The following is a 26475-nucleotide window of genomic DNA, read 5'->3' on the forward strand; positions in this document are numbered from 1 at the left end:
AGCAGGGCCAAAATCTGGAACCCTGACAACAAATACTGGTGAAGATGAGCAAAAGGTACTTTCATAAGTTGCTGGTGGAAATAAGAAATGGTACAGCCATTTTGGAAGACAGTTTGGCAGTTTCTTATACAACTAAACATACTCTTACCATATGTTCCAGCAATAGTGCTCCTTGGTATTTTTACCCAAAGGAGTTGCAAACATGTCCACATAAAAACCTGCACACAAATCATTTATAGCAGCTTTGTTCATAATTGACAAAACTTAGAAACAACCAAGATGTCCTTCAGTATGTGAACAGATAAATGAACTGTGGTATATCAGACAAGGGAATATTATTTAGCATTAGTGAGCTATCAAGCTATGAAAAGACATGGACCTTAAATGTATAGTATAAGGTAAAAATCATTCTGAGAAGGCTACCTATATGATTCCAACTAGGTTATACTCTGAAAAGGCAAAACTATGAAGACAGTAAAAAGATAAGTGCTTTCCAGACATGAGGATCAGAGACAGATGAAGAGTTAGGGCACAGAAGTTTTTAGGGCAATGATAATACTCTGTATGATACTATAGTGATATATATGTAATTATATATTTGTTTAACCCATAGAATATACAATATAACACCAAGAGTGAACTGTACGGTAAACTATGAACTTTGTGTTATTATAATGAGTCACTGGTGGTTCATCCTTGATTAAAAAAAAAAAAAGTACCATTCTGGTGAGTGATATTGATATGTATGTGTGGGAGCAGGGGGTATATGGAAATGTCTATGCCTCCCTCTCAGTTTTGCTGTTAATGTAAAACTACTCTAAAAAAAATTGTCTTAAATTAAGAAACAAACAAGCTAACACTCCAAATTTAATTTAAAACATGATTGTTTCATTGTAATACATGCCTTAAATATTTACCTCAATTACTGGTACTGATCATTTTCTTTTTTAATATTTAGGCACTATCGCTTCTTACTTAACATTTTCACATAACTTTAAAAAATATAAAGTCCAACCTCTGTTAACCAATTCTTCTGTTAATTTCTATATTAGGAACTTACTTTAATTTCTATATTAGGAACACTTACCAGATACAATACATATCCCCATTCTGGAGCTGTGAAATAAGAAAAGATTCGCAGAGTTGCAAGGCTAACATAGTCTTTCCTTCTTTTTCAGTGTTACAGATGATATCAATTCCACTCTTACAATCAGTTTTCAATAAATGCTGTAAGAGGAAAAATTAGTTCATGCCATTAAAAATATCTAAAAAGCTAGTTACAGTAAATGTTTAAATATTCAGAAGAAATTAGATGTTTAGTTTTATTCTACAAAGACAATGAATTGTACAGAAAATTTTTCAGTTTCATTATTTTACTATATAGCACCTATAGTTTACAGTTACTTTTAATCTCATTAATATTTATAACTTATAGCTAAGTAGGGTCCATATTAGGAAGATTCCTTCATCTTGAAAAAACAAAATAACATGAAAATTTACATTTTTAATATTTTATTTAAAAGGCAAAATCATAATGATTCTCAGTTTTTAACTGACCTCTGTCACAACAGAAACTCAACATAAATAATGCTTATCACTGTGCTGGCCAGGTGGTTCAGTTGATTTGAAGTATATACCAAAAGGTTGTGGGTTCAATTCATGGTCAGGGCACATACCTAGTTTATGGTTTCGATCACTAGTTGGGGCATGTATGGAAGGCAACTGATCCATGTTTTTCACTCCACATCAGTGTTTTCTCTCTACCCTTCCTCTCTCTCTAAAAATCAATAAATATATACCTGGGTGAGGATTAAAATAAGTAAATAAAATGAAGCTTATTAATGTTTTATTAATTTCATCATTTGTTAATATCAGATTTTATCTAACTTAAATGAGCTTAAAAAATGGTGTTAAAGAGAACACATCTAAATAATTTAATCTGAAAACTCTTGGTATTACTACAAAAAGAATTTAACAAGATTCTGCTACATTTCCCCCATTTTTTTATTATAAGTTTAAAATGATGATAGACAAAATCTTAAACAATACCTCCCGAAATAGCTGTTCTTCTACAGGTGACATAAATAGGCATGTGAAGAGTGCTTGATGGAAATATAAATCTTTGCTGATTTCTGGATGATTTATACAAGATTTAATAAGAGCCATTGCTTCTGGAATGCGTTCACAAGCAATTAGGTATCTGGCACGTAGTTCAAAGAATAGTGGATTTTCCGAACTTAAGTATTTGTTCACTGTATTTAAAAAGAGAATAGACTCAGATTACTCTCAAGAAAGGATGCTCTCAAACTTTTGATTGTTGTTTGAAACTTTATCACTAATGTGTAGCATTTAATTAGATTAAAAATTAATTAAATAGCATTTTCTTAGTAAAAGTTTATTTGTGAAAATATATATATATAATTACTGTATGATTGGAAAAATGGAAATAAAAGTGACAACAAAACAGTGCTTAAAAAATAGTTGTTGATTGGTAAGATATGTACATATATAATACCTTAATTTAAAAAATTAAAAAATAAATAAAACTGGAAAAAAGAAAAGAAACATCTGTTGATTTCTTCTCAGTCTAAAAAGTAAAAACCCTAAAATATTTATTTTTCAGTTCAGTAATATGTTAAAATGTTTCAAATAACATGGGGAATGCAATTTCTACTATAAGATTATGCCCTCTGATCTTAGTATTCAATATTTTCATTACTGATGAATTAATGAAAAAGTTAAATCATAAAAGAAATATATTTTATTGCTTGTCAACAAAATATTAAGCCAAAAGGAATGCTTATTAATATGTGCTCATGTATCACAAAGAATAATTACTAACAAATACTTGGTTTTACACAATTAAAAAATATACAAATACCTTTATCTACTAAGTTTACTTAAACCTAACAACAACCTTATGACAGTTATCATAGTATTTGTTTTACAGATTACAAAACTGAGTCTCAAGAAAGGTCAAATGACTTGCCCAAAGACAAAAATTAAGTGGCAAAGCAGGAACTAGAACATATATATCATTCTGGACTCCAAGTCTTTTAATTAGTTATATGTTTAATCATTAGCTTCTAAAATACTTATGAGTGATGTTTTATTTGGGTGCCAATATTTGCCTTGCAGTTCTGTTTCCAACATATGATAACAGACATAGATCTGTACAGTTAATGCAAAGATAAACCTCAAACTAGTCTTCACCCTAACGATCACCAACCAGAGAAGTCATTCATATTAACGAGGCTCTAGAGCAGCTTTCCCCAGAGTGAGGTGTGTCAATGTAAGTAAGAAAGAACTATATGTATATATAGTTAAGTTATGGCCTTAACTATATATACATAAATTAAGGCCATCAGCCCTCACAGCAACTCATATGTTTGTTCTAGCTCCTACTCAGAGAAGCCTAAAAGCGCTCCTAAAAGTCCTAACTTTTCACTCCTTTGGAAGCTGTTTTATCTACCTCCTCCCCCCTCTTTCCTCATTCCCCAATCTCCTCAGTTTCCTTCAGCCTGTCACCCTTACCTTACATATATTTGACTCTACCTTTCCTCAGCCATCCAACTCTTCCTCCTCAGTTCCAGCTGCTTCATTTCTTTTATTCCTCCTCCAAACCCTCATATCAAGTTTATCTCATTTGCATCCCTTGGGCATATACTTCTGTCACATATATACTTCAGCCTTTTCCTCCTATTTTGTCCTATCTCCCATCTCTTCCCATTGGTTTGCACTATTTCTTCTGGCCTTATCTTTCATTATCTCTCACATCTCTGTTGTTGGCCTCCACATTTATATCTGGGTTGGCTTTCTCTTAAGCCCAAGAACCACAACTCCTTTTCCACTCAACTCTACCCACAACCCATGCCTATCCTGGGACAAATGGACAGATCCTAACCTCCTGAGCACCATCTGTAGTATGAAGTCTTTTTCACCAGACCAAGGTCTGAATGGTTCCAGAGTTGGGAGTTCTCTTTTCCTTTTGGCAATCTTATAATTGTACTCCTTAGGCTCTATCCATGCATTCAGAAGTTTTTCACAGTTTTGTGCTTATTCAGCTATACATTCTAAGCTTTGGTGATCAAAAATGTTCTGTGGCTTAGGAATAAATATGTGAGAAGCAGTTGACAGAGCCTCCTTCTTCAAAGGAAAATTCTGGCCCACAGGAACCGCTGTACATCTAGGTTTAAGAGGAGGTGATGTCAAAGAAGTATGCAGGCGGTAAAGGAATGAGAAAAATTTTAACTTCTATTAATGGAAGAAGTTTGGGCAATACTGCTCTCTAGTATTTGGAATTGAAATTTACTTTAGTTACTCATTCACTTACACAGTCATCATGTGGTCATTCATTCAGTCAACATGTACTTATATTAAGCAACTACTCTCTACCAGGCACTGGGCTAGGTGTGAGATATACAGTAGTAGTGACAAAAATCGGATGAGTTATAGCCCTCACAGCTGCTTCTGTATAAGGGAGATCTTATGTACTTAAGCAGAGTATTTTGTTTTGTTTTAAAAGAGTTTGGCAACTTAAATAGATATTTAAACTGTAATTGCAGTGACAAAAGAAAAGGAATTCTCTGTAAATAACATCTGGACAAAAATGTGTTAATTCCCATTAGAATGGGAAATTACTATTGTAGAAATAAATGTATCCAAGTCTAATGTCAAAAGTCACTCTTAGGGCAGGTTAATAAAACAAATTAAACACACTTTATGTAAAAACACATAACTCCTACTCAATATTATAAAATAAAGAAAAATCACTACGACTGCTCTACTGAGAAAATAAAATTGTGTTTGCTTCTCACAAATGTTGGTTTTGATTTTGAGTTTCCTGAAGTACCTATCTCTTGAGATGCTGGCTGGGCTTTAAGGACAGCTTGCAACACTGGATCTTCCCATGGGCCACCATCTCTAATGATTCGAGTCACCAGTTCCAGATTCACATTTCCATATCTGCGGAGGTGATTCTGGCATTCCTAGGAGAGAAAAATCATTTTGGCTTTATGAATTTAAAGGGGTTAAAATTAAACTTGATCATTATTGTCAATAAAATGACTGATGGCCAATGAGACAGCTATTAAATTATAAAAGAGAAGGATTGTTAAAGTAACCTATGTAGGGTGTCAAAACCCATTAGTACACAAGTTGACTTTAATGCCAAAGGTTACACAGTTTTTACATAACTGGACTTAAGAAATCCCATTATAATAGGGATGAAGTGTAACCTAAGGAAAAAACTTAAGGAATGAATTATTTCTAGGAAGAAAATCATATTTCTAAAATATAAGAAAAAAACTTAATGGATGCATCATTTCTAGGAAAAGCACCAGGTTGCCAAAAATCAAAAGAAAACACTTATAGGATGCATCATTTCTAAGAAAAGAACCAGGTTGCAAAAATGTAAAACTTAAAATGCTTGCTTAAATTTACGTGAGGACTCACAAGGTTTCTGTTAACAAGGGCAAGCAAAAGCCTGCCTAAGAAAGAAGTAGAAGGGTCCAATGCAGACTATGGTTGACAAGTACATGTAGGTGCACTGCCCAGTCCCAAATGTATTATTCTAGTTGTGGTACAAGGCTGAAAGATGAAAATTCTATTCTACTTTATTGTGCAAGTACATTGTAGTTCTGGGATAAAAATGACAAGCTTAAGGAGTGATTCCTACCTATAATATGAAAACTATGCATTTGGTTTAAGATACAAACATATTGGTAAGTTAGGAATTAGCTGATAATTTGTCTATTCTGGTGGTTGTTTTTTTTTGTTTTGTTTTTTTAAAGATATATTAGAAATGTTTTTAGAGAATCCATTATCTCAGACTTGTGATTAAAATATAAACTAGAGGCTCCAGGCACGAAATTCGTGCACTGGGGTGTGTTTACCTCAGCGCAGCCTGCACCCTCTTCAATCTGAGACCACTCAAGAAATGTCTGATTGCCCGCTTAGGCCCAGGCCCTATCCCGGTAGGATTGGGCTTAAACGGGCAGTCGGACATCCCTCTCACAATCCAGGACTGCTGGCTCCCAACTGCTCACCTGCCTGCCTTCCTGATCACTCCCTAACTACTCCCCTGCCAGCCTGATTGATGCCTAACTGCTACCCTGCCAGTCAGTTTGCCCCTAACTGCCCTCCCTTGCAGGCCTGATCCCCCACAACTGCCCTCCCTTGCAGGCCTGGATCCCCTCCAACTGCCCTTTTCTGCAGGCCTGGTCACCCCCAACTTCCCTCCTCTGCCAGCCTGGTAACCCCTAACTGCCCTCCCCTGCAGGCTTAATCGCCCCCAATTGCCCTCCCTTACTGGTTTGGTCCCTCCCAACTGTCCTCCACTAATGCCCATCTTGTGGTGGCCATCTTGTGTCCACATGGAGACAGCCATCTTTTGTGTTTTGGAATGATGGTCAATTTGCATATTACTCTATATTAGATTATTAAATAGGATAGAGGCCTGGTGCATGGGTGAGGGCCAAATGGTTTGCCCTGAAGGGTGTCTCAGATCAGGTTGGGGATTCCCTTGGGGCATGGGGCGGTCTGGGCAAAGAGCTTGTGGTGGTATTCAGGCCAGCCACAACCCCCCGTGACCTAAGCAGATGCCTTGGTATCTGGGATTTATTTACCTCCTATAATTAAAACTTTGTAACCTTGAGGAGCCAAGCTTCTTGCTTGCACCATGGCCACAGACATTTTTGTTGGGCTTTAAGTATCTTTTATAATTGAAACTTTATAGCCTTAAGTGGAGACCAAGGCAGGCCAGGGTGTGCGAAAACTTGGGTTCCTCCTCTAAAACGCAAGCCTCCTGCTCATGGCCACAGCCATCTTGGTTGGGTTAATTTGCATACTTGTTCCTTATTGGCTGGTAGGCGTGGCTTATGGGTGTAGTGGAGTGATGGTTACTTTGCATATTACTATTATTAGATAGGATTACATAACAAGTTAAGTTAGTAAGCAGTGTTTAATATTTAGGATCTTGATTTACTGAATTTATAAATTTGATTTATTAGATTGACAATATTTAATTGTTTGATTATGCTTTTCGATTTATTTTGTTCATTGTGTTTTAAAATGTTTCAGGGTTTTTAATTTGGTAATTTAAAGATGTTAACTGAAGCATAATGGAGTTAATAAATTTATTTTTAAATGCATAAATTGGCTTAAAGCATTAAGAAAAAACTAGATGTTAAAACTGGCAATGTTGCCGAAACCGATTTGGCTCAGTGGATAGAGCGTCAGTCTGAGGACTGAAAGCTCCCAGATTCGATTCCGGTCAAGGGCATGTACATTGGTTGCAGGAACATCCCCAGTAGGGGGTGTGCAGGAGGCAGCTGGTTGATGTTTCTCTCTCATCGACGTGTCTAGCTCTCTCCTCCTTTCCTCTCTGTAAAAAATCAATAGAATATATTAAAAAAATAAAAAATAATAAAACTGGCAATGTTAAAAATTTTAATAAATTGTGTATCAATTGAAACAAACAATTGCCAGAATTTCTTTCTATGCTCAAAAATATAAAAATCCCCAGACTAAAAAGTTTAGTAACAATTAAAAAAAAAAAAAAAAGCTTCAGGATAAAACAATATCCAGGGGTGGGCAATAGTAGCTTTATAGTTGTTGAATATGTGAAACACAGATTTTATTGTTGTTTTATTATTATTATTGTGTTACTTATTTGTATTATAATTGTAAATCTACTTTTGCTCACCCCTTTATGTATAGTCATAGATATTACTTCCCAGATAAATCACTAAATTACGTTCTCAAAGTGACAATAAACACTTTCCTTTTATTAAATTGTCATATTCTTTCATCATTTGAATGTTCCAAAGTGATATCTATATCTTACTTCACATTCCTTGCTAAAATATATAAGAGGTTTTTATTTTATAAGAAAATGAGGCAATACAAGAAATCAAATTTCAAGGTAAATAATAATTCAGTCAAAAAAGTCAAAGAAAATAAGTTCACCTAAAAGTCATTTAGGACATTCCCAATTTAAAATGAGCAAACAAAAACCCTATAAACAATGGACAAGTTACTTTTACTTAACCTCTCTGTGCTACTTCAATTAACTTTTCTGCAAAAAGAATACTAAAAACACCACCTTCGTATTTTTTTGTTGTGAGGATTAAATGATAAACTGTATTGAAAAGTGCTTGGCATAGTACCTGGCATACAGTGGCACACCTAAAAATTGCTAGCTATTATTTTTCTATATTTTTTAACATTTTGAATAAATATTTTATTTTAGGACACACAATTGCCTCAGCATAAAATTTATTTCTAGATTTCCACGTGTCAGCATGTTATAGTGCACACATACTCTCTAGAGGCCCAGTGCATGAAATTTGTGCACGGTGTTTGTGTGTGTGTGTGTGTGTGTGTGTGTGTGTGTCTCCCTCAGCTGGCCTGCACTCTCTCCAATCTGGAACCCCTCTCACAACCCAGGACTGCTGGTTCCCCACCACTCACCTGCCTGCCTGCTGACTGCTCCTAACCACTTGTCTTCCAGCCTGATCACCCCCTAATCACACCCCTGCCAACCTGATCGACACCTAACTGTTCCCCTGCCGGCCTTGTCACCCCTAACTGCCCTTCCCTGCTGGCCTGGTTGCCCCCAATTGCCCTCCCCTGCTGGCCCAGGTACCCCAACTGTCCTCCATTGCCATCCTGGTCACCCCTAACTACCCTCTCCTGCTGGCCTGGTCGCCCCCTAACAGCCCTCGTCTGCAGGCCTCATCACTCCTAACTGTCCTCCCTTGCAGGCCTGGTTGCCTACAATTGCCCTCCCTTGCTGGCCTGGTCGCCCACTAACTACCCTCCCCTGCAGGCCGGGTCACTCTTAATTGTCCACCCCTGCAGGCCTGGTTGCCCCTAAATGCCGACATGGTCACCCCTAATTGCCCTCCCCTGCAGGCCTGATCGCCCACAACTGTCTACTCAACTGCCCTCCCTTACAAGCTGGTCGCCTACAACTGCCCTCCCCTGCTGGCCTGGTCGCCCACAACTACCCTCTTCTGCCAGCCATCTTTGACCACATGTGGGTGGCCATCTTGTGTGTTGGAGTGATAGTCAATTTGCATATTACCTCTTTATTAAATAGGATATGCTTTTTTTTAACCCCTGGAAGATAATAATTATCTGTGGCAGCAGCTTCATGGTTGAAAACAATTATCAATTTCAAACATCAAAATTCTAAATTACAAAATCCTAAGTTACACTAGACACACTTATCGAGGCCCCTAAAATTCAAGCTGGTTTTTGGTCCAATCAAAGCACAAGAAATAAGGTGAGCTGTAGATTTTCTGCTAAGCCCTTGGACAACCCATCTTTCTAGCTGTGTTCGTGTAAGTGAGGCACCAATCATACAGCCATTAATATTTGAACTGGACTTAGACCAAAGTCAAGATATGGGGAAGCAGGTCCACTGCTAATTTCCTAAACTTGGCTGAAAATAAGAAACACTTGGAGAGGTCTTGTTAAGTAACAGACTCCCAGGCCCCAGTTGAAACCTACTGAGTCAAAATTTCTAGGGAAAAGCCCTGATGATCTATCTGTAAATCTAACAACCATCCCAGTCATTTTGGGCACACTTTTTTATTGCGCCTCCTACAATTAGTGTTTACTTTCATAAATATTCATACTATAAATTATATATTATATTCCCATCAACTCTTCTATTAAAAATTAGGTAATTAGCTTATGTTCATTTTCCTAAGATAAAAATTATAAATACAAGGTTGGGTGTTTTTTTTTGTGTGTGTGTGTATTTCTTGAATCAATTACACTTTTATGAGAAATAGCTCAGGATAGGCAATAAAGATGAAATAAACATTTTATTCTATTTAAAAAGGCACAGGCCTGGCCCTATCCAATTTGGCTCAGTGGATAGAGCATTGGCCTACAGACTGAAGGGTCCTGGGTTTGATTCCAGTCAAGGGCATGTACCTCGGTTGCAGGCTCCTGGTCAGGGGTGGGGGGAAGGCATGCAGGAGGCAACCAATTGATGTATCTCTCACATCGATGTTTCTTCTGATCCACTCTCTCTAAAAAAAAAAAAAATCAATGGGAAAAATATCCTCAGTTGAGGATTTAAAAAGACACAGGCATGGAAGAAGGGAAGGTGCGGGGGGGAGGGGGGAGTCAAGTGGGGTGGAAAAGGTCAAGGAGGGTGGAAAGGGGACATCTATAATACTTTCAACAATGAAGATAAATTTAAAAATATAAAATGAATCATTTTTGCTTCAAATATTTAAATAAGATACGGGATGAAAAAAAGAACAAGTAAGCTTATATGTTTTGGCTCCTGCTTCCTTAAATAATATGGTGGCTTTTTTAGATGGTATTCAGTCTAAAAGCCTTCAAAATGAAAAAGGAAGCACCAAAATCACTACAGAATTCACAACTCCCCTTTCCTAATATATATATATATATATATATATATATATATATATATATAGTTATAGTTATAGTTATAGTTATAGTTATAGTTATAGTTATAGTTATATAGTGGTGTGTTTTTTAGAACGTTTACTTAATTAAAAATTTAGACCTGTATATTAAGCTAACCCTTTACTAAGTCATCTGTCTACTGTCATTAATACCACTGCACTGTCCTAAATACAGGGGTGGGAAAAAGTAGATTTACAGGTGTTCATGTAGAAAAAAGACAATAATTTAATAAATAATTCGAGAATAAATTATCTCATGAACTCATATCTGTAGACCTACTTTTTGTCCACCCCATATTAGAGAGAAAACACAACTCCTTCCCTCACTCTTCTTTTGGAATCTATGTGGTGTAGGCTTAATGTTTTATTTGAGAAGATTTTTCTTCCATGAACTCATTCCCACTTTGCTGAACTCTAGTTGGCCACTAGAACATATCTGTGAAGTTGCAGATCAGTGTGCTGGCTATTCTGCATACTTGATCTGAACTCTTCGCCAACTTACCACAGGATGAAAGTCTTAATGCTCCAACTTCATGACCTCTGGACTCACCTACTTTCTCATTCATTACACATGAAATATTTTCTCTAGTCTGGTCTCTTTCATGTCTCCCAAATTCATCTTGTACTTTCTTGCCTATGCTTTTTCTCCTAGCACATTCTTTCTCCTACAACTTCCTATGAACCTACCTAAATCCTTTCCTAACTATCTTTTCACAATCCCACCTACATGGGTAAGATACCACAAGTCTAGAAATTCCTGGTTTTATGTATTACTTGTATTTATATTTGTGTTTGGAATCAAATATAAAACTCAACTTCTTCTCTTGATCCTAATGTCATGTCAGTTTTCTTTTAACATCTCCTGGTCTGCGTCCTCGTTGCCACTTCTACAGGCTTATGCTCTTTTCTGGGCCTTCATCTGCATTCACTCAGATAACCACATTAAATGTTTTCCCTCTCCCCAAAAGGCAGTTTTGAGAAGGTTAAAGAATTCTGTATTAAGTATATATAGGTCCTTGTTCTACTTCTACAATAGAAACCTCGACTCCTTTGGAGCTTAATTTTCTGTTATGTAAAGTAAGGATTTATTGTATTAAATAATTTCTAAGGTGATTCCCAGTCTTGAAATTATAAAATTCCATAAGTACCTAGCAATTAGACATATTTGATTTAGAATCATGTACTTATTGAACTATTTAACATATCCCTTATAGGAGTTGAAAAAAATATTTAAAGTATGTAATTGCTTACCTGTTTAATAAACATAATTACATTTTTACATATTTTTTTAAATTTAGGTAAAAAATGTGAATGTTACTTAAGTTTGTAATAAGTTTTATCTTAGGGGAAACTCTACAAATATTGTAAAACCATTAACTGAGAACATAGTCAGATTTCAAAATTAATTTGTAGTTGCTACTCTAATGAAAGTACATGCATCCATTAACATTTTAAAATAAGTAATGAAATCATATGACCAGAGAAATTCTATTGTTATAGTTTTAACCTGTAAGACAAACTTGAAGCAGAATTAAGGTATAGTATGCAAGGTTTGAGCAAAGATTGCTACACAAAGAAATAAATACAAAATCTGATTCAGCAGAAAGAGCAAAAGAGTCAGACAGGAGGACAGATCACAGTACTGGCTATGCCACAAATTGGGCAAGTTACTTAATCTCCAATAAATGTTGATAAATAGATAAACAAATGAATCTCTCTGGTCCTTGGTTTCATCATTTATTTAAAAATTAGATTGGACTTACTGCCCTCTACAGTTTTTTAAAGCTAAATGTTTTATGACCTAAAATTTTATCTGGTGAAGTATAAACTATTCCAAGCATAACCATGTAGTTACGTATTGGGACACTCTACAAAACCAGCTTTCAGTAATTGGTGAATGTTCCACTAATCCATATGTGCTTTCAGAGATAGTTTCAAACTGTTAATCCTACCATTGATTTTGATGGCAATTACATGCCTGCTCTTGACAATACAAGGCTTTGCAAGGCATTCATCTTTATGATTGGACACTATAATATGAACAACTATTAATGCACACTGTGTGCATTTATACTGCTACAAAGTATTCCATGGTGTAAATGCACCACTAGTATTCTCTTTTAGATGACTGCTGATCCGTTTATCAGGGTACATTGACCTTTCCAGAAACATATAACTTATTGATGCTGACAATCCTATCTTTTGGAGGCTTGCACTTGTTCCTTAAGCTTAAGTCTCGTTTGTCTCTTTGTTTGTATATTTATTTACTTTAAATATTTAAAGTATTTCATGTTTCTACTTTTTCCCCCATTGGACTCCCAACCCCAATACCCCCCATCAGGCCTTTACCACCCTTGTGTCTGTGTCCATGGGTTATGCATATATGCATACAAAATCTTTGGTAGATTACCTTCCACCCACCTACCCTCCCTGCTTTCCCTCCAAGATTCTTCACTCTGTTCCATCTTCCATGACTATGAATCTATTTTGGTCATCAGTTTATTTTGTTCATTAGTTTCCACATATGAGTAAGATCATGTGATACTTGTTTTTCTCTGACTTATTTCACTTTCATGATACTCTCCAGGTCCCTCCATGCTGTCACAAGGGGTAAGAGATTCTTCATTTTTACTGCTACAAAGTATTCCATGGTGTAAATGTACCACAACTTTTTTATCCATTCATCTGCTGATGGGCTCTTGGGCTGTTTCCAATTTACTATTGTAAATTGTGCTACTATGAACACAGGGATGCATATATTTTTTCTGATTAATGTTTCAGGTTTCTTAGAACTTATTTCTAGAAGTGTGATCCCTGGGTCAAATGGAAGTTCCATTTAAAATTTTTTGAGATAACTCCATACTGTTTTCCATAATGACTGCACTAGTCTGCATTCCCACCAACACATCCTCCACATCTTCACCAGCACTTTTCATTTGTGGATTTGTTGATGGTAGCCATTCTGACAGGTGTGAGGTGATACCTCATTGTCATTTTAATTTTCATCTGTCTGATGATCAATGACTTTGAGCATTTTTTCATGTCTCTTGGCCATCTGTATGTCCACTCTGGAGAAGTGTCTTTTTGGATCCTCTGACCATTTTAAATTAGATTGTTTGTCTTCCTTTGATTAAGTTATATGAGGTCCTTATATATATTTTAGATATAGACCCTTTATCAGATGTATCATTGCCAAATATGTTCTTCCATACACTGGGCTCCCTTTTTGTTTTACTGGTTTCTTTTGCTGTCCAGATCTTTATTTTGAGGTAGTTTTATTTTAACTTACTTATTTTTCTCCTTAGTTTCCTTTACCTTAGCAGGTGTATTTGTAAACATACTGCCACAGAGATGTCTGAGATTTTGCTGCCTATGCTTTTTTCTAAGACTTTTACGGTTTCAGGATTTACATTTAAGTCTTTTATCCATTTTGAGTTTACTCTTGTGTGTGGTGTAAGTTGGTGGTCTAGTTTCATTTTATTTTTTTGCATGTATCTGTCCAATTTTTTAAACACCATTTATTGAAGAGACTGTCTTCACTCCATTGTATGCTTTTTCCTCCTTTGTCAAATATTAATAGAGCATAATGGCTTGGGTTCTCTATTCTGTCCCATTGTTCTAGAGCAGTGGTCGGCAAACTCATTAGTAACAGAGCCAAATATCAACAGTACAATGATTGAAATTTCTTTTGAGAGCCATATTTTTTAAACTCACACTTCTTTTATCACCACTTCTTCAAAATAGACTCACCCAGGCTGTGTTATTTTGTGGAAGAGCTACACTTAAGGGGCCAAAGAGCCGCAGTTTGCCAAAGAAACTACAAGGAGGCTCTAATTAAAATGTAAGCTCCATAACAAGTATTTTTACCTTTTTTGCTGAATATAAGAGTGGATAAAGTAAAATATTCAATATAATATTCCTAATTTCACTGATTTTTAACATGCATTTTTTCATATTTGTACAGCTCTAAAATCAGAATATTATATATTAAATGATATCTTAGAATCCATGCCAACCTGGTAATGGTTGTGATATAGTTGTATTTAATGGACATTCAAAGACAGCATGGACACTTGCAAAAGGGAATATTGGTGACCCAAAATAAATCCTGACTCAAAATAAATCCAAAATAAATAAACTCTTGGGAACCAAAGATGTGGGATGGCCGTAGAGTAATTAATCCAACTTAAAACATTCCTAAATCAGGAGTCAAAAATTGGCTAAACAGGACTATAAAGCCAGCTTAAGCTTTTTAAACCCAAGTATCAATGACTTATTAGTTATTTTATTACTTTAGGAAATGCTACATCAACACTTTTCATGTGACTGAAGACAAAATGGCATAGAAAAAACAGACTTTGATAACTGGGTAGAAAAGCAAATCTAGACTCAGATTCTGAATGTGAAGATGTTTTAGATATGCCTTAGCCAATTAAGTTTGCTTATAATTTTCATGTTTTGTGTATATACCAGAGTGATTGTTCATAAAAATCTATTCAACCTAAAAGCTTGTTTTCAATAAATATGAAGTAAAAATTCTGGATGAAATACAGTCTCGTGTGATTCTTCTGTTACTCTGTGGATCTCCTTTCTAAAGGTGGATATGAATACTCAACCTTTGTTGTTAACACCTCAGGAATAAATTTAAGATACTTTGTTTGAACACTTTACCCCTAGGGGGAGCTCAAAGCACATCTTCCTTTATTCCACCCCAGGGAAGTGCTGATGAGATAATGCAAAGGGCACATTAGTGAGCCACAGTGCTAGATTACTTCTTCCTAACTAAATGGTAAAAAGATCAAAGTTCTTGCCATCTACAGGAAAGTTCTTGTGTATTCTTTTAGTCTCTTCTCCCATAGAGAATGCAAAAAACATCTGCCTCCTATCTTGGGGAGACTATTGAGAAAATAAATTAAAAACTCAGGATATAGAGAAGGGGAAACGTGGCATGGGGCAGACAGCCTAAATCCAGCTAAGGGTAGCTCTTCATGGAGCTTTGAAACCAAAGCCTGCAGCACTAAAAAAAAAGAATATGTGTCTAGTATGTGCTTAAGAATCTACAGGGTGGTGGCAATAGGCTCTGGTATAGCAAATGTAGGATTGGAATCCTATCTATAGACTACTTACTTACAAATACACCTAGTTTAACATGCTTTTAGAGATTGCCACCTTAGTAAATTTAAAACTTAACAAGTGATAAGTAACAATATACTACTTTTAGGTTGAGAATAAAGGCCTGTTTTATATATAGACAAAATAGGAAATAGGAAATTGTTTTACCTGGAATGATCCAAGAATATCCTTTAAAGGCTCTTCATAAAACTCATCTCTTCCAAAGAAAAGCAGCAACTCAAAGAAACTCCTAGGAAGAATAAATGAATGTTAACTTTCATTGCTTCTTTGACTTTTGCCCCAATTTAAAAATATCTCAAAAGATAATAGCTATGTAATCAGATATCTAGTTTTAAATAGTTGGTTTTGAAAAATAATATAGGTCATTTAGGATTCATTTTATGTTTGCAGTAAAAGTTTAATATAAGTATCTTCAAGGAAAATACAAAGAAATACACTGAAATTCTAGAACTACAGAATGAACTCATGCCTGCTAGTGTTCACACTGCAAAAAATGCAACCGGATACCAGGTGGTAAAATGTAACTATACATGTGAAGATTATCTAAAATGAGCACATATTCCTATACAATGGGCAGCAGAAAAAATTCAGAAGTTAACTTTTTTCAGAAGGATATAAGGGATGGATAGAAATAAAAACATGAATTTTTCAACCAGCATTTATATTATATCAATAGCAGTATCACCAATTATGTATCAAATTAATGACACATGGACCCTCAAACTCCAGGCTTCTGTTATCATTATCCTACCCATGAAAGATTGTCCAAAATCATTTCAAATAAATTATTTTGAAAATAGTTATGAAATAGTTTACCTGCCTTCAGTAATTCATTAGCTCATGCCAAAGAAATATGACTTATTTCTTAATCATGAGCATGGAAAACTATAAAATTATAATATATTATTTAGCAATCCTAAATGAAAAATCCCACAAACTTTTTTAAAAATATATATATATATATATTTTATTTCGGAGAGGAAGGGAGAGATAGAAACATCAATGATGAGAGAGAATCATTGATCAGCTACCTCCTGCACTGTGCCTACTGGCTATTGAGCCCACAATCCAGGCATATGCCCTGACTGGGAATCAAACTGTGACCTCTAGGTTCATAGGTCGACACTCACCACTAACCCATGCCAGCAGCTGGGCACTCCCACAAAGTTTTTAAATTTTGTCATGGCCTTCATTTTGAAGTCTATTTTGTCAGATATGAGTATTGCTACCCCAGCTTTTTTCTTTTCCATCCTTTCATTCTCATCCTGTGTATGTCTTTTGTTCTGAGATGGGTCTCTTGACAGCTTATAATTGGATTATGTTTTTGTATGCATTCAGCTACCCTTGCCTTTTGATTAGAGCATGTAATCCATTTACATGTACAGTTATTATTGTAAGGTATTTATTTGCAATTTTAATTCTGTATGCCTATTTCTCTATTCCTCTCATTACAGCAGTCCCTTTAGCATTTATTGCAGTGCTGGTCTGGTGATGATAAACTCCTTTAGCCTTTTTTGTTGGGAAGTTCTTTATTTTAACATCTATTTTGAATGATAGCCTTGCTAGATATAATAATCTTGGTTTCAAGTTCTTGCTTTCCATTACCTTGAATACTTCATGCCATTCCCTTCTGGCTTGTAGAATTTCTAATGAGCTCCTTTGTAAGTAACAAATTGCTTTTCTCTTGCTGCCTTTAAGATTCTCTCTTTGGCAGAAACCAGTTTGGCTCAGTGGTAGAGCATTGGTCTGCGGAATGAAAGGTCCCAGGTTCGATTCCGGTCAAGGGCATGTACGTTGGTTGTGGGCACATCCCCAATAGGGGGTGTGCAAAAGGCAACTGGTCTATGTTTCTCTCTCATCGACGTTTCTATCTCTCTATCTCTCTCCCTTCCTCTCTGTAAAAAATCAATAAAATATATTAAGAAAAAAAAAAAAAGATTCTCTCTTTGTCTTTAATTGTTCGCACTTTAATTATGATGCATCTGGGCATGGGCCCGTTTGGTTTCTTCTTGCTTGGTACTCTCTGTGCCTCCTGAACGTGTGTGACTTTTTCCTTCACCCCATTAGGAAAATTTTCTGTCATTATATCTTCAAACATGTTCTCCATTCCTTGCTCACTTTCTTCCCCTTATGGCACACCTATTATGTAAATATTTTTATGTTTCATATTGTTCCATAGTTCCCTTAAACTGTCCTCCTGTTTTTTAAATTGTTCCCCCCCTCCCAATCTGGTTGAGTTATTTTTTTTAATTTTTATTTTATCCTGTCATCTATTTAATTCACTGATCTGATCCTTGGCTTCTCCTAATCTGCTCTATATTTTTTCCACTGTGTTCTTGATTAGTGCTATGTCATTCTTCATAAGATACTATATCTTTTCTCATGCTGTTGAGCATATTTGCTATCCTTATTCTGTATTCTATATCTCTTAAACTTCTCCATTTCATTTATCTCTTTTTCTGGAGAATTCTCTTGATCTTTCATTTCAAATTTGTTTGTTTTTGTCTCCCCATCTTGGCTGCCTGTTTGTTTTTTTAATCAATCTTTATTGTTCATATTATTACAAAGGTTCCTCATTTCTTCCCCCCTCCACCAGGTTCCCACCCCACCCTCCGCCCCCTCCCCAACCCCCATTGTCTTCATCCTTCGGTGTGCACAGTTTATGTTCAGTCTCTTCCCGCATCTACCACTCCCCCTTTCCCAGAGAACAGTCAGTTCACTCCCCTCCCATATCGCCCACTCTACTACAATCAACAGCTAATATTATTCATCAGGTTTTTCAATCTCCTTTTTTGTTGTTGTTTTTTTTTTTAATTAATAAACTTTTACACTTCTAAGAATAAATTTTAAAATCTAATAATTTTAAACCTTGTTTTTTTTTTCTGCCCTGGGAATTGAGAAGCAAACTTGTTTACATGTAAACTTGCCCTTAGGCTATCAATAGGTGTAGCCATTCAAGTGTAAATGGACACATTGTTTAAAGATAGCTGCTGGTTGGGATTGGATTACATGTTCTGGGTGGGAAGAGCTTGTCTTCCCCTTTCTCCATTAAAATTAAGGTGTTAGCTTTAAAACCTCTTTTTGGCAAGAGACCTTAAACTTTCAGAACTTTAAATTTTGTAGATAGTAGATCAGTTACTTAGCATTTTCTCAAATCAATAATACCTCCATATGCCCAAGGATACACTTCACACAAAAGACATTTCCAAATAGATCAACCAACCTCATCCAGGCCCCACATAAGGCACTCACAGATCAACAACCCAGAGCTATACTAACTCAACACATCCAGATCTAAGCCTTCATCACTTGATTCAGCAGACCCTCAAGTTCCCCCAAAAGTTTCCAGCCATGTCTGAGAGGCAGCCTTGGGGCCGGGTCAGGCGAGGAGCGAGCTGTTCCAGGCCTGGCTGCTCTGGGCCTGGCCTCTTTTTTGGCTGCCTGTTTGTATTTGTGCCTGTCTATTAAGTAAATCTGCTATGAGTCCCCATCTCTCATGCAGGACAATGTCAGATGCAGTTTGTGACTAGAGCTATGAGCAATCCAAAGCTTGTAGCTCTCTCTGCTGTGGTTGGATGCCTTTGAAAAGGACCAAAATGTGCACCAGGGACTGCTTTTCCCAGTCCCTGGCCCAGAAGGGGATCAAGCAGAAAACAAAATCTTTAAATTTTATGTCATGTAAAAGATAAAGTTTTATCTTTATAAAGTTTCCCTTTTATCAAAATTAATCACTAATAAAGATCAAAATTTTTAAATACAAACATAACCATGAGACTGTCTCGTTTTAAAAATTAGGAGACTTAAGCCTTACACAATACAATAACCATTGAAAAGATAGCATAGCAACTATTATACCTTATTAACAAATAATTTTATCAATTTGACTACTTGAAAATTTTAAATGCCAACAGAACAAAAAGTGTAAAAGCAGTCAAAAGCAAAGTGATACACCAAGAAAGAATTTTTGCTGATTTCCTTAATTAAAAAGCATATACAAATAATTTTTTTTTAAAAAAAGTCAACAACCAGTAGAAAACTAGGAGGGTAGAAGGACTAACTTCATGGAAAACAAATGCAGGTAGATTTTTTCAAATATAAAAAGATGTTCTAATTTACTCATAATTAAATAAGTAAAATTTTATGAAGATGAAACACCGTTTTCCTTCATATTTATTAAAATGATCAGTCTATCATGGCTTTGTTATTTTAGTAGAGGGCAACACAGTAATAGTCATCAATATTTTAAATGCACATATACCACTTAATTTTGCAACTCTTCTTGTAGGAATTAATCCTCCAAGTATATATGCATAAGCTCAAAGATGTATATATAACAGTATACACCTACAGATGATTTGTAGTAGCAAAAGATTGAAAATATTTTAAATGTCTACCCCAGGGGACTGGGTAAATTAATTACAATACACCTCTACAACGAAATATAATGAAAATATTAATGAAATATATTAGTGAAAAGATACTTATATCTACATAAAGAGATAAGGAAAAAAACTGCTAAGCAAAGATGCAGAAATTCATTACATTATCATTTGTATAAAGGAAGGGAGGGAGCAAAGGGCACATGTACATCCAGGGCATTATTGACAGACCAAAGGAAATGCAACAAGTTGATTTTTAAAAAAAAAAAGGAAGTTTCCCCTACATAGGAGAAACTAGAAGTCAGGGATAAAAAGGAGAATTATGTTTTAATAATAACCCTTTGTAATTATTTATTTTACTATCAGTAAGTATGAAAAGAAAAACCCATTAATATGTCTCTGGAATTTTCTACATCCCTTTTAAAACAGCATTACATTCACATCTATCTCATCTTTAAACTTCTAATAGGCCTTCCTCATTCCAGGCTTGCTATTCCAACCTTACCTAAAACCTGTCTGCCACTGTTATCTTCCTAAAATAATTATCAGACTACTTTCAGACTTTAGAAACTACTGTTCGGATTGTACATCTAAAGCAAAGACCTTTAGTTGACACACTTGTTTTGTTTGGATGAAATGTTATTCATCTCTCTAAAGTTTAGAGTCTAAACAAATAAATGGTTGATTCTTCTGCACCAAAATTTGCATATCTCTATTATAACATGTTGAAACATGGAGGTGTTAAATTTGCACTAATTATTATATTTTTAATTAAAGGGAGAGTTACAGAAAGTATTAGTAGAAATGTGCTGTGATAATAAAGTTAGAGATCAGTATGCAGACCAACATGACTTTGTAGTGTCAAACAAAATATGCAGAATTATGTCTGCATATAATGAACATGAAAGGACAGCCAACATTTTTTTCCCAAAAGAGAAGTCTGTGCATGCCCTACTGTCAACTCTCTCAATAACAAGGCCCAACTCCATGATAATTGTATTAAAATGAAAAAAGAACATGTAAAATACCGTATTTTTCGGACCCATAAGACGCTCCAGACCATAAGACGCACCAGTTTTTAGAGAAGGGAAATGAAGAAAAAAAGATTCTGAAACAAATAGTGTCCTAAAATATTTTATGTGCATTAAAACCCAACATCACAGTCATAAACACATGTAATCAACCCTGTAAAGTAAACAGCAGCATTTAGAACCATTTTAGAGCCGGGCAAGCACACAGAGACCACACAGAGCCGGGCAAGTAAAAAAACTTTTTTTTTTAAAGTATATGTGTAGGCTATATTTGGACCATAAGACGCAGGGACTTTTTCCCCCCACTTCTCGGGGGGGAAAAGTGCGTCTTATGGTCCGAAAAATACGGTAAGTAAAGAGTAAACAAATACAAAACAACATGGTCTAGCTAGCTCTGCTTTAGAGTAGAATTCAGGTAAGTCAGTAAGTATTTAAACAGCAATGAAATCCCTAAGGGGGAAAATATCTCGATTATATGTAGAAATAGAAACTTTATATTTCATATCTGTTGTTTTTCCTATGACTACTAATGTAAAGAATCCACTAAATGTTTAGATATCAAGTTGTCTAGCCATCATGGAAGAACATGATACAAGGTGAGAGTAATTGAGTCCAAAATAGAACAAAGTAGGATCTAAAAACATACATAAACAATCTAGAGCTAGGCTGGCAAACTACTGCCTACAGGCCAAATCTGGCCCAAGAAAGGCTTGTTTCTATATAATGCAAGAGGTAAGAACAGTTAGCCATATCTAAATTATTTTTTAAAATCAGGAGAATATTTTGTGACAAGTAAAAATTACATGAAATTCAAATATCATTATCAATGAATAAGGTATTATTGGAACACAGCCTCGCCCATCTATTTACATATTAACTATGGCTGATTTCATACCACAATGACAGAATTGAGTAGTGTAAAACAGAGACCTTATGGGCTAAGCCTGAAATAACTGTCCCTTTAGCTTATCTATATTCTAGAGCCACACTGGGTATGAACCTCAGCTCCACTACTCCTTTGATATGGAACTAGGCAAGTCACTGTGCCTTAGTTTCTTTCTTGTAAAGTATTTAGAACAATCACTGGCAGTGTTATAGGTGTTTGCTAATGATAATATAGTACTACTATTTTTATTATTAATACTGCCACCCAAGTTCCCCTCAGCAATCTAAGGAAACACAAGATCTTCATAGATTTATTATTCTCAGCTGTGCATGTCAATTTCATTAAAATATAAGGTATTAATTTTTCTTCATTTAAATTATGAAAATTTTTAAGCTATCTGACTAAATTCATCAAAAAATTTCTTTCCAAAAAATGTATTATCAGTTTTTCATGTTGAAGTTTCTTCCCAAAAAATGTTATCAGTTTTTCATGTTGAATGTTTAAGCTATGTTTGTATAATATAATATATATTTAATGTATAATATGTAGTTGTTTATATATTAATTAATGTACAATCTTCATCCAAACTATGTTATCTACAGTTTACTTATCTAAATTATTCAAAATAGAATCACCTAAACAAAATGATCAATATATAAATTATTTTTAGTAGGATAACTGTAGATGGTATACCTTAAACTTAAAAAAAAATACCACATATAATCATCCAGCCATATATACTTATTAGCTCTGAAAATGTAAATAACTAGAGTACCACTAGAGTCGGTTTTTATGAAACAAACTATTCTGTTATTGGGATGCCAGGAAGTCAGACTATATTTCCCCATATATTGAATATTACAAATGGTAATACAATACACAGACACAAAAGTAGTTATAATCAAAATTACTATTCTCTTTTGGGTCTCTGTGGCATATAAGTAATTTTCACACTGAAATACACTAATGTGGATTTGTGTATATATCTACCATGAAAAAATTCCTCTAAATCAGTGTTTCCCAAGTGTGGTACGAGTACCCCTAGGGATACGGGAAGAGTTTGGTGGAGGTACGCGTTGCACCGGACTTTGGAGGGGATATACACTGCACCGTGCTTAGCTGCGCCTAATTCTACGTTCTCATGAGTACAAGGGGTACTCAGCGTTACAAAAATTATAGAAGGGGAACACATATGTCAAAAGTTTGGAAAACACTGCCAGCTAAATTATGACACTTTGCTATTTAAATACAAGAAACCCACTTACTAAGAGTGCAATATACTTGTAGAGAAAAAGAAATGGATACAAGCAAGAGTTAGAGACACAGGGAATGGAATGTACAAGTCTAACATAGAGAGAGAAAATGAGGCAAAGAGAAAAACTGGATAAGAATTTTTAAAACTGATGAAAGATACTAATCCTCAGATCCAAGAAGCCAAAGAAATCTCAATAAGGATTAATAAAAATGAATCTGCACTTCAGTAATCATAATAAACAATAAATTACAAATATCAGAGCAATACATAAAGCAACCAGAAAAAAATATAGACTGTTTACAAAGAAACAGGAAATTAAATTGGCAAGACAAGTCTAAGAAACAAAATACATAGCTACAAAATTTTACAAAGTGAAGCTATAATAATAAGTAATCTGGCTTTATAATAATATATAGCAGAAAAACACGACATAAATAGCCTTTAAGTTGGAATGAGAAGTTTCAGTATAAGTGTTCCAGTATTCTTAGACTGGAAAAAGGTGAAAAGCATATAAAGTAAATAATTCAATAAGTTAAGCACTAAATTCTTCTTCACTAATTTATAAATTTACATAAAGTAAAAGTGCCTTTAATTTACCCTTTATTGCTTCTGAATTTAGAATGATAGTTAAGAAAGTGTTCCCTAGCTCAAGCTGGTTTGGCTCAGTGGATAGAGTGTTGGCCTGTGGAGTGAAGGGTCTTGGTTTGATTTGGGTCAAGGGCACATGCGCCCAGGTTGTAGGCTAGATCCCCAGTGTGGGGGGGTGGGAGGGTGGGGGGAAGGAGGCAGCTAATCAATGATTCTCTCTCATCATTGATGTTTCTATCTCCTTCCCTTTCCCTTCCTCTCTTGAAATAAAAAATAGAAAAAGAAAGTGTTCTCTATAACCAGGTTATATAGGACTCTTAAGTTATCGGCTGTCCAAGAAAAAGGCACAAATCTATCAGAAGTCAAGTATCTAGGTTTCCAAATCATCCGAGGGAAACGAAGATAAGGGACTGAAAGGAAGCAGGCAGTATGTGTTATTCCAGTCCCTAGCACCTGATAACAGATTCAGGAATTCCTGGGAATTTTGTCGAATTTGATCTCAGGGTTTTCAGACCTAGCGAGGCCTCTCTATGAAGCTTTAAAATGAGGAGAAAACACCCATGAACTGGAGTTCTGAGCAGGAAAAGGCCTTCAGCACCATAAAGGAAAAGCTTACTGAGGCCCCAGCACTAGGGCTACCAAATGTGTGACAAGAAACTTCAACATCTTCATTCATGAGAGCAATGGGATAGCCCTAGGAGTTCTAACCCAGGAGTTTGGACCCTGGCAAAGACCAGTAGCCCATATCTCCAAGCAGATTGACCCGGTTGCCTCCAGGTGGCCCCCATGTCTCAGGGCCCTTGCAGCCATGGCATTATTAGTCAAAGAACTGAATAACCTTATCCTGGGACAAAACTTAAATGCAAAAGTATCTCATGATGTTGTCACCCTAATGGAAGACTCATCCTGGAATGATTCAATACCAAAGGCTTCTATGTGAAAATCTGGGAGTACAATTAGAAGCAGAGAGAATTCTTAATCCTACCACCTTCTTACCCATCGCTGAGGGAGCCCCGAGCATGATTGCCTAGAAGTTCTAGAGGAGGTTTACTCTAGCTGGCCAGATCTAACAGACCAGACTCTGCAGAATCCAGACCTAATATTTTATATGAATGGGAGCAGTTTTCTAGATGAATGGAAAAGACAAGTCAGATATGCAGTAGTAACAGACTTTGAGACAGTAGCAGCTCAGGCTCTGCCCAACAGATGGTCAGTGCAGTGAGCAGAACTTTGGGCCCTGGCCAGAGCCTTAGAACTCAGAAAGGAAAAGCACACTAACATTTACACCAACTCATACTACGTCTTTGCCACCCTGCACATCCATGGGGTTATACACAAGAAAAGAGGATTACTGAGCACTGAAGAGAAAGGAATAAAAAACCAGAATGAAATCCTAAAATTACTAGAAGCAGTCTAGGAGCCTAAGAAAGTAGCCGTATCCACTGGGAAGCTGTCAACAAAAAGGAAAGGATTCCGTGTCAGAAGGAAACGGTAGTGCAGACACAGCAACCAAGCTGGCTGCTAAAGAACAAGTGGCATCATCACAGATCATGTTGGCCCCTGAATTACCCGGAACTCTGAAATATACTCCTCTGGAAGAGAAATGGGCCCAGTAATAAGTGGGCAAGAGAACAATGGAAGGCTGTTGGATACTCCCAGATCATAGGGTCTATGTCCCAGAACAGTTAGCCCATAAGGTAGTCCTCCAGCAACATGAACTTATCTACTTTGTTAAGCAGATACTAATTGCCTGTTTTCCCTCCTATGTGCCTCAGTCTCTCAGTGCTGCCTCCTCTGTGCACAAACAATACCAAACAGGGTACTGTAGGACCGATGGGAGTTAAGCACTGCAGGCAAGCTCCCTTTGAGGACTTAGAGGTAGATTTTACAGAAATAGGGCCGTGTAGATGGAATAAGTATCTCCTAGTTTTTATCTGCACTTTTTCAGGCTGGGTTGAGGCATATCCTACTCACACAGAGAGGGCAAGAGAAGTCACTAAGGCGTTGCTGAAGGACATAATTCCATGGTACGGAATGCCTCTTACTATAGGGTCAGGTAATGGCCTAGCCTATGTAGCTGAAATAGTACTTAGCTAAGGCCTTAGTAATTAAATGGAACTTACATGCAGCTTACAGGCTCCAGAGCTCAGGGGAAGTAGAGCGCATGAACCAAACTCTCAAGCAGGCTATGGCTAAGCTATGTCAAGAGACAACCTTATCCTGGACAGATATCTTGCCTCTTGTACTCATGTGGGTATGCTGTGCCCCAAGAGCCAGGGTAGGCTTCTCTCCCTTTGAAATTCTGTATGGCAAACTCCTCCCTTAATTTGGCCCAAGGGAGATTTGGGGGGAAAAGGAAACTTAGAAGTTCAGAAGCAATTACAAGGTCTTGGGAAAACCATCTTTGAAGTCTACAGTTGGGTTATTGACCGATGATTGCTCACTTCATTAGGAACAGCTGTGCACCCTCAGAAGCCTGGAGACCAGATTTTGGTAAAGGATTAGAAAAAGGTGCCCCTTAAGCCAACTTGGAAGGGACCCTATCCAATCATACTAACCACCCCCACAGCTCTCAAAGTTGCAGGACTGAACACCTGGATCCACCATTCCTAGGTGAAAACAGCCCACCAGCTGAGTGATGCCCATCCTTAGTAGAAGGTACCCTCTGACCAGAAACACCCTCTGTGGATCACTCTCAAGAAAACAGTGAACTTGGCTGACCAACCTGTTCCAAGGAATTTAGATAACACCC

General features: G+C 36.2%; 1 protein-coding gene across 7 annotated transcripts in view; it reads right to left on the reverse strand.

Annotated features, from left to right (window-relative positions):
• Nucleotides 1-26475, reverse strand: part of ZNF654 (zinc finger protein 654) — a 91191-nt gene that overhangs the window by 14520 nt on the left and 50196 nt on the right. For 2 of the 7 annotated variants that reach the window (XM_036446911.2, XM_036446910.2), the window contains exons 3-6: nucleotides 15732-15813; nucleotides 4853-4988; nucleotides 2050-2252; nucleotides 1088-1227 (exon numbers count right to left, since the gene is read on the reverse strand). In XM_036446911.2, the coding sequence (XP_036302804.1) occupies nucleotides 1088-1227; nucleotides 2050-2252; nucleotides 4853-4988; nucleotides 15732-15813 (561 nt within the window). Of the gene's footprint in view, nucleotides 1-1087; nucleotides 1228-2049; nucleotides 2253-4817; nucleotides 4989-15731; nucleotides 15814-26475 lie in introns of those variants that run through there. The other 5 variants (XM_045584052.1, XM_036446914.2, XM_036446913.2 and 2 more) reach the window with 5 other exon arrangements.

Source organism: Pipistrellus kuhlii, unplaced genomic scaffold (genome assembly GCF_014108245.1).
Source record: "Pipistrellus kuhlii isolate mPipKuh1 unplaced genomic scaffold, mPipKuh1.p scaffold_m20_p_2, whole genome shotgun sequence".
NCBI lineage: Eukaryota > Metazoa > Chordata > Mammalia > Chiroptera > Vespertilionidae > Pipistrellus > Pipistrellus kuhlii.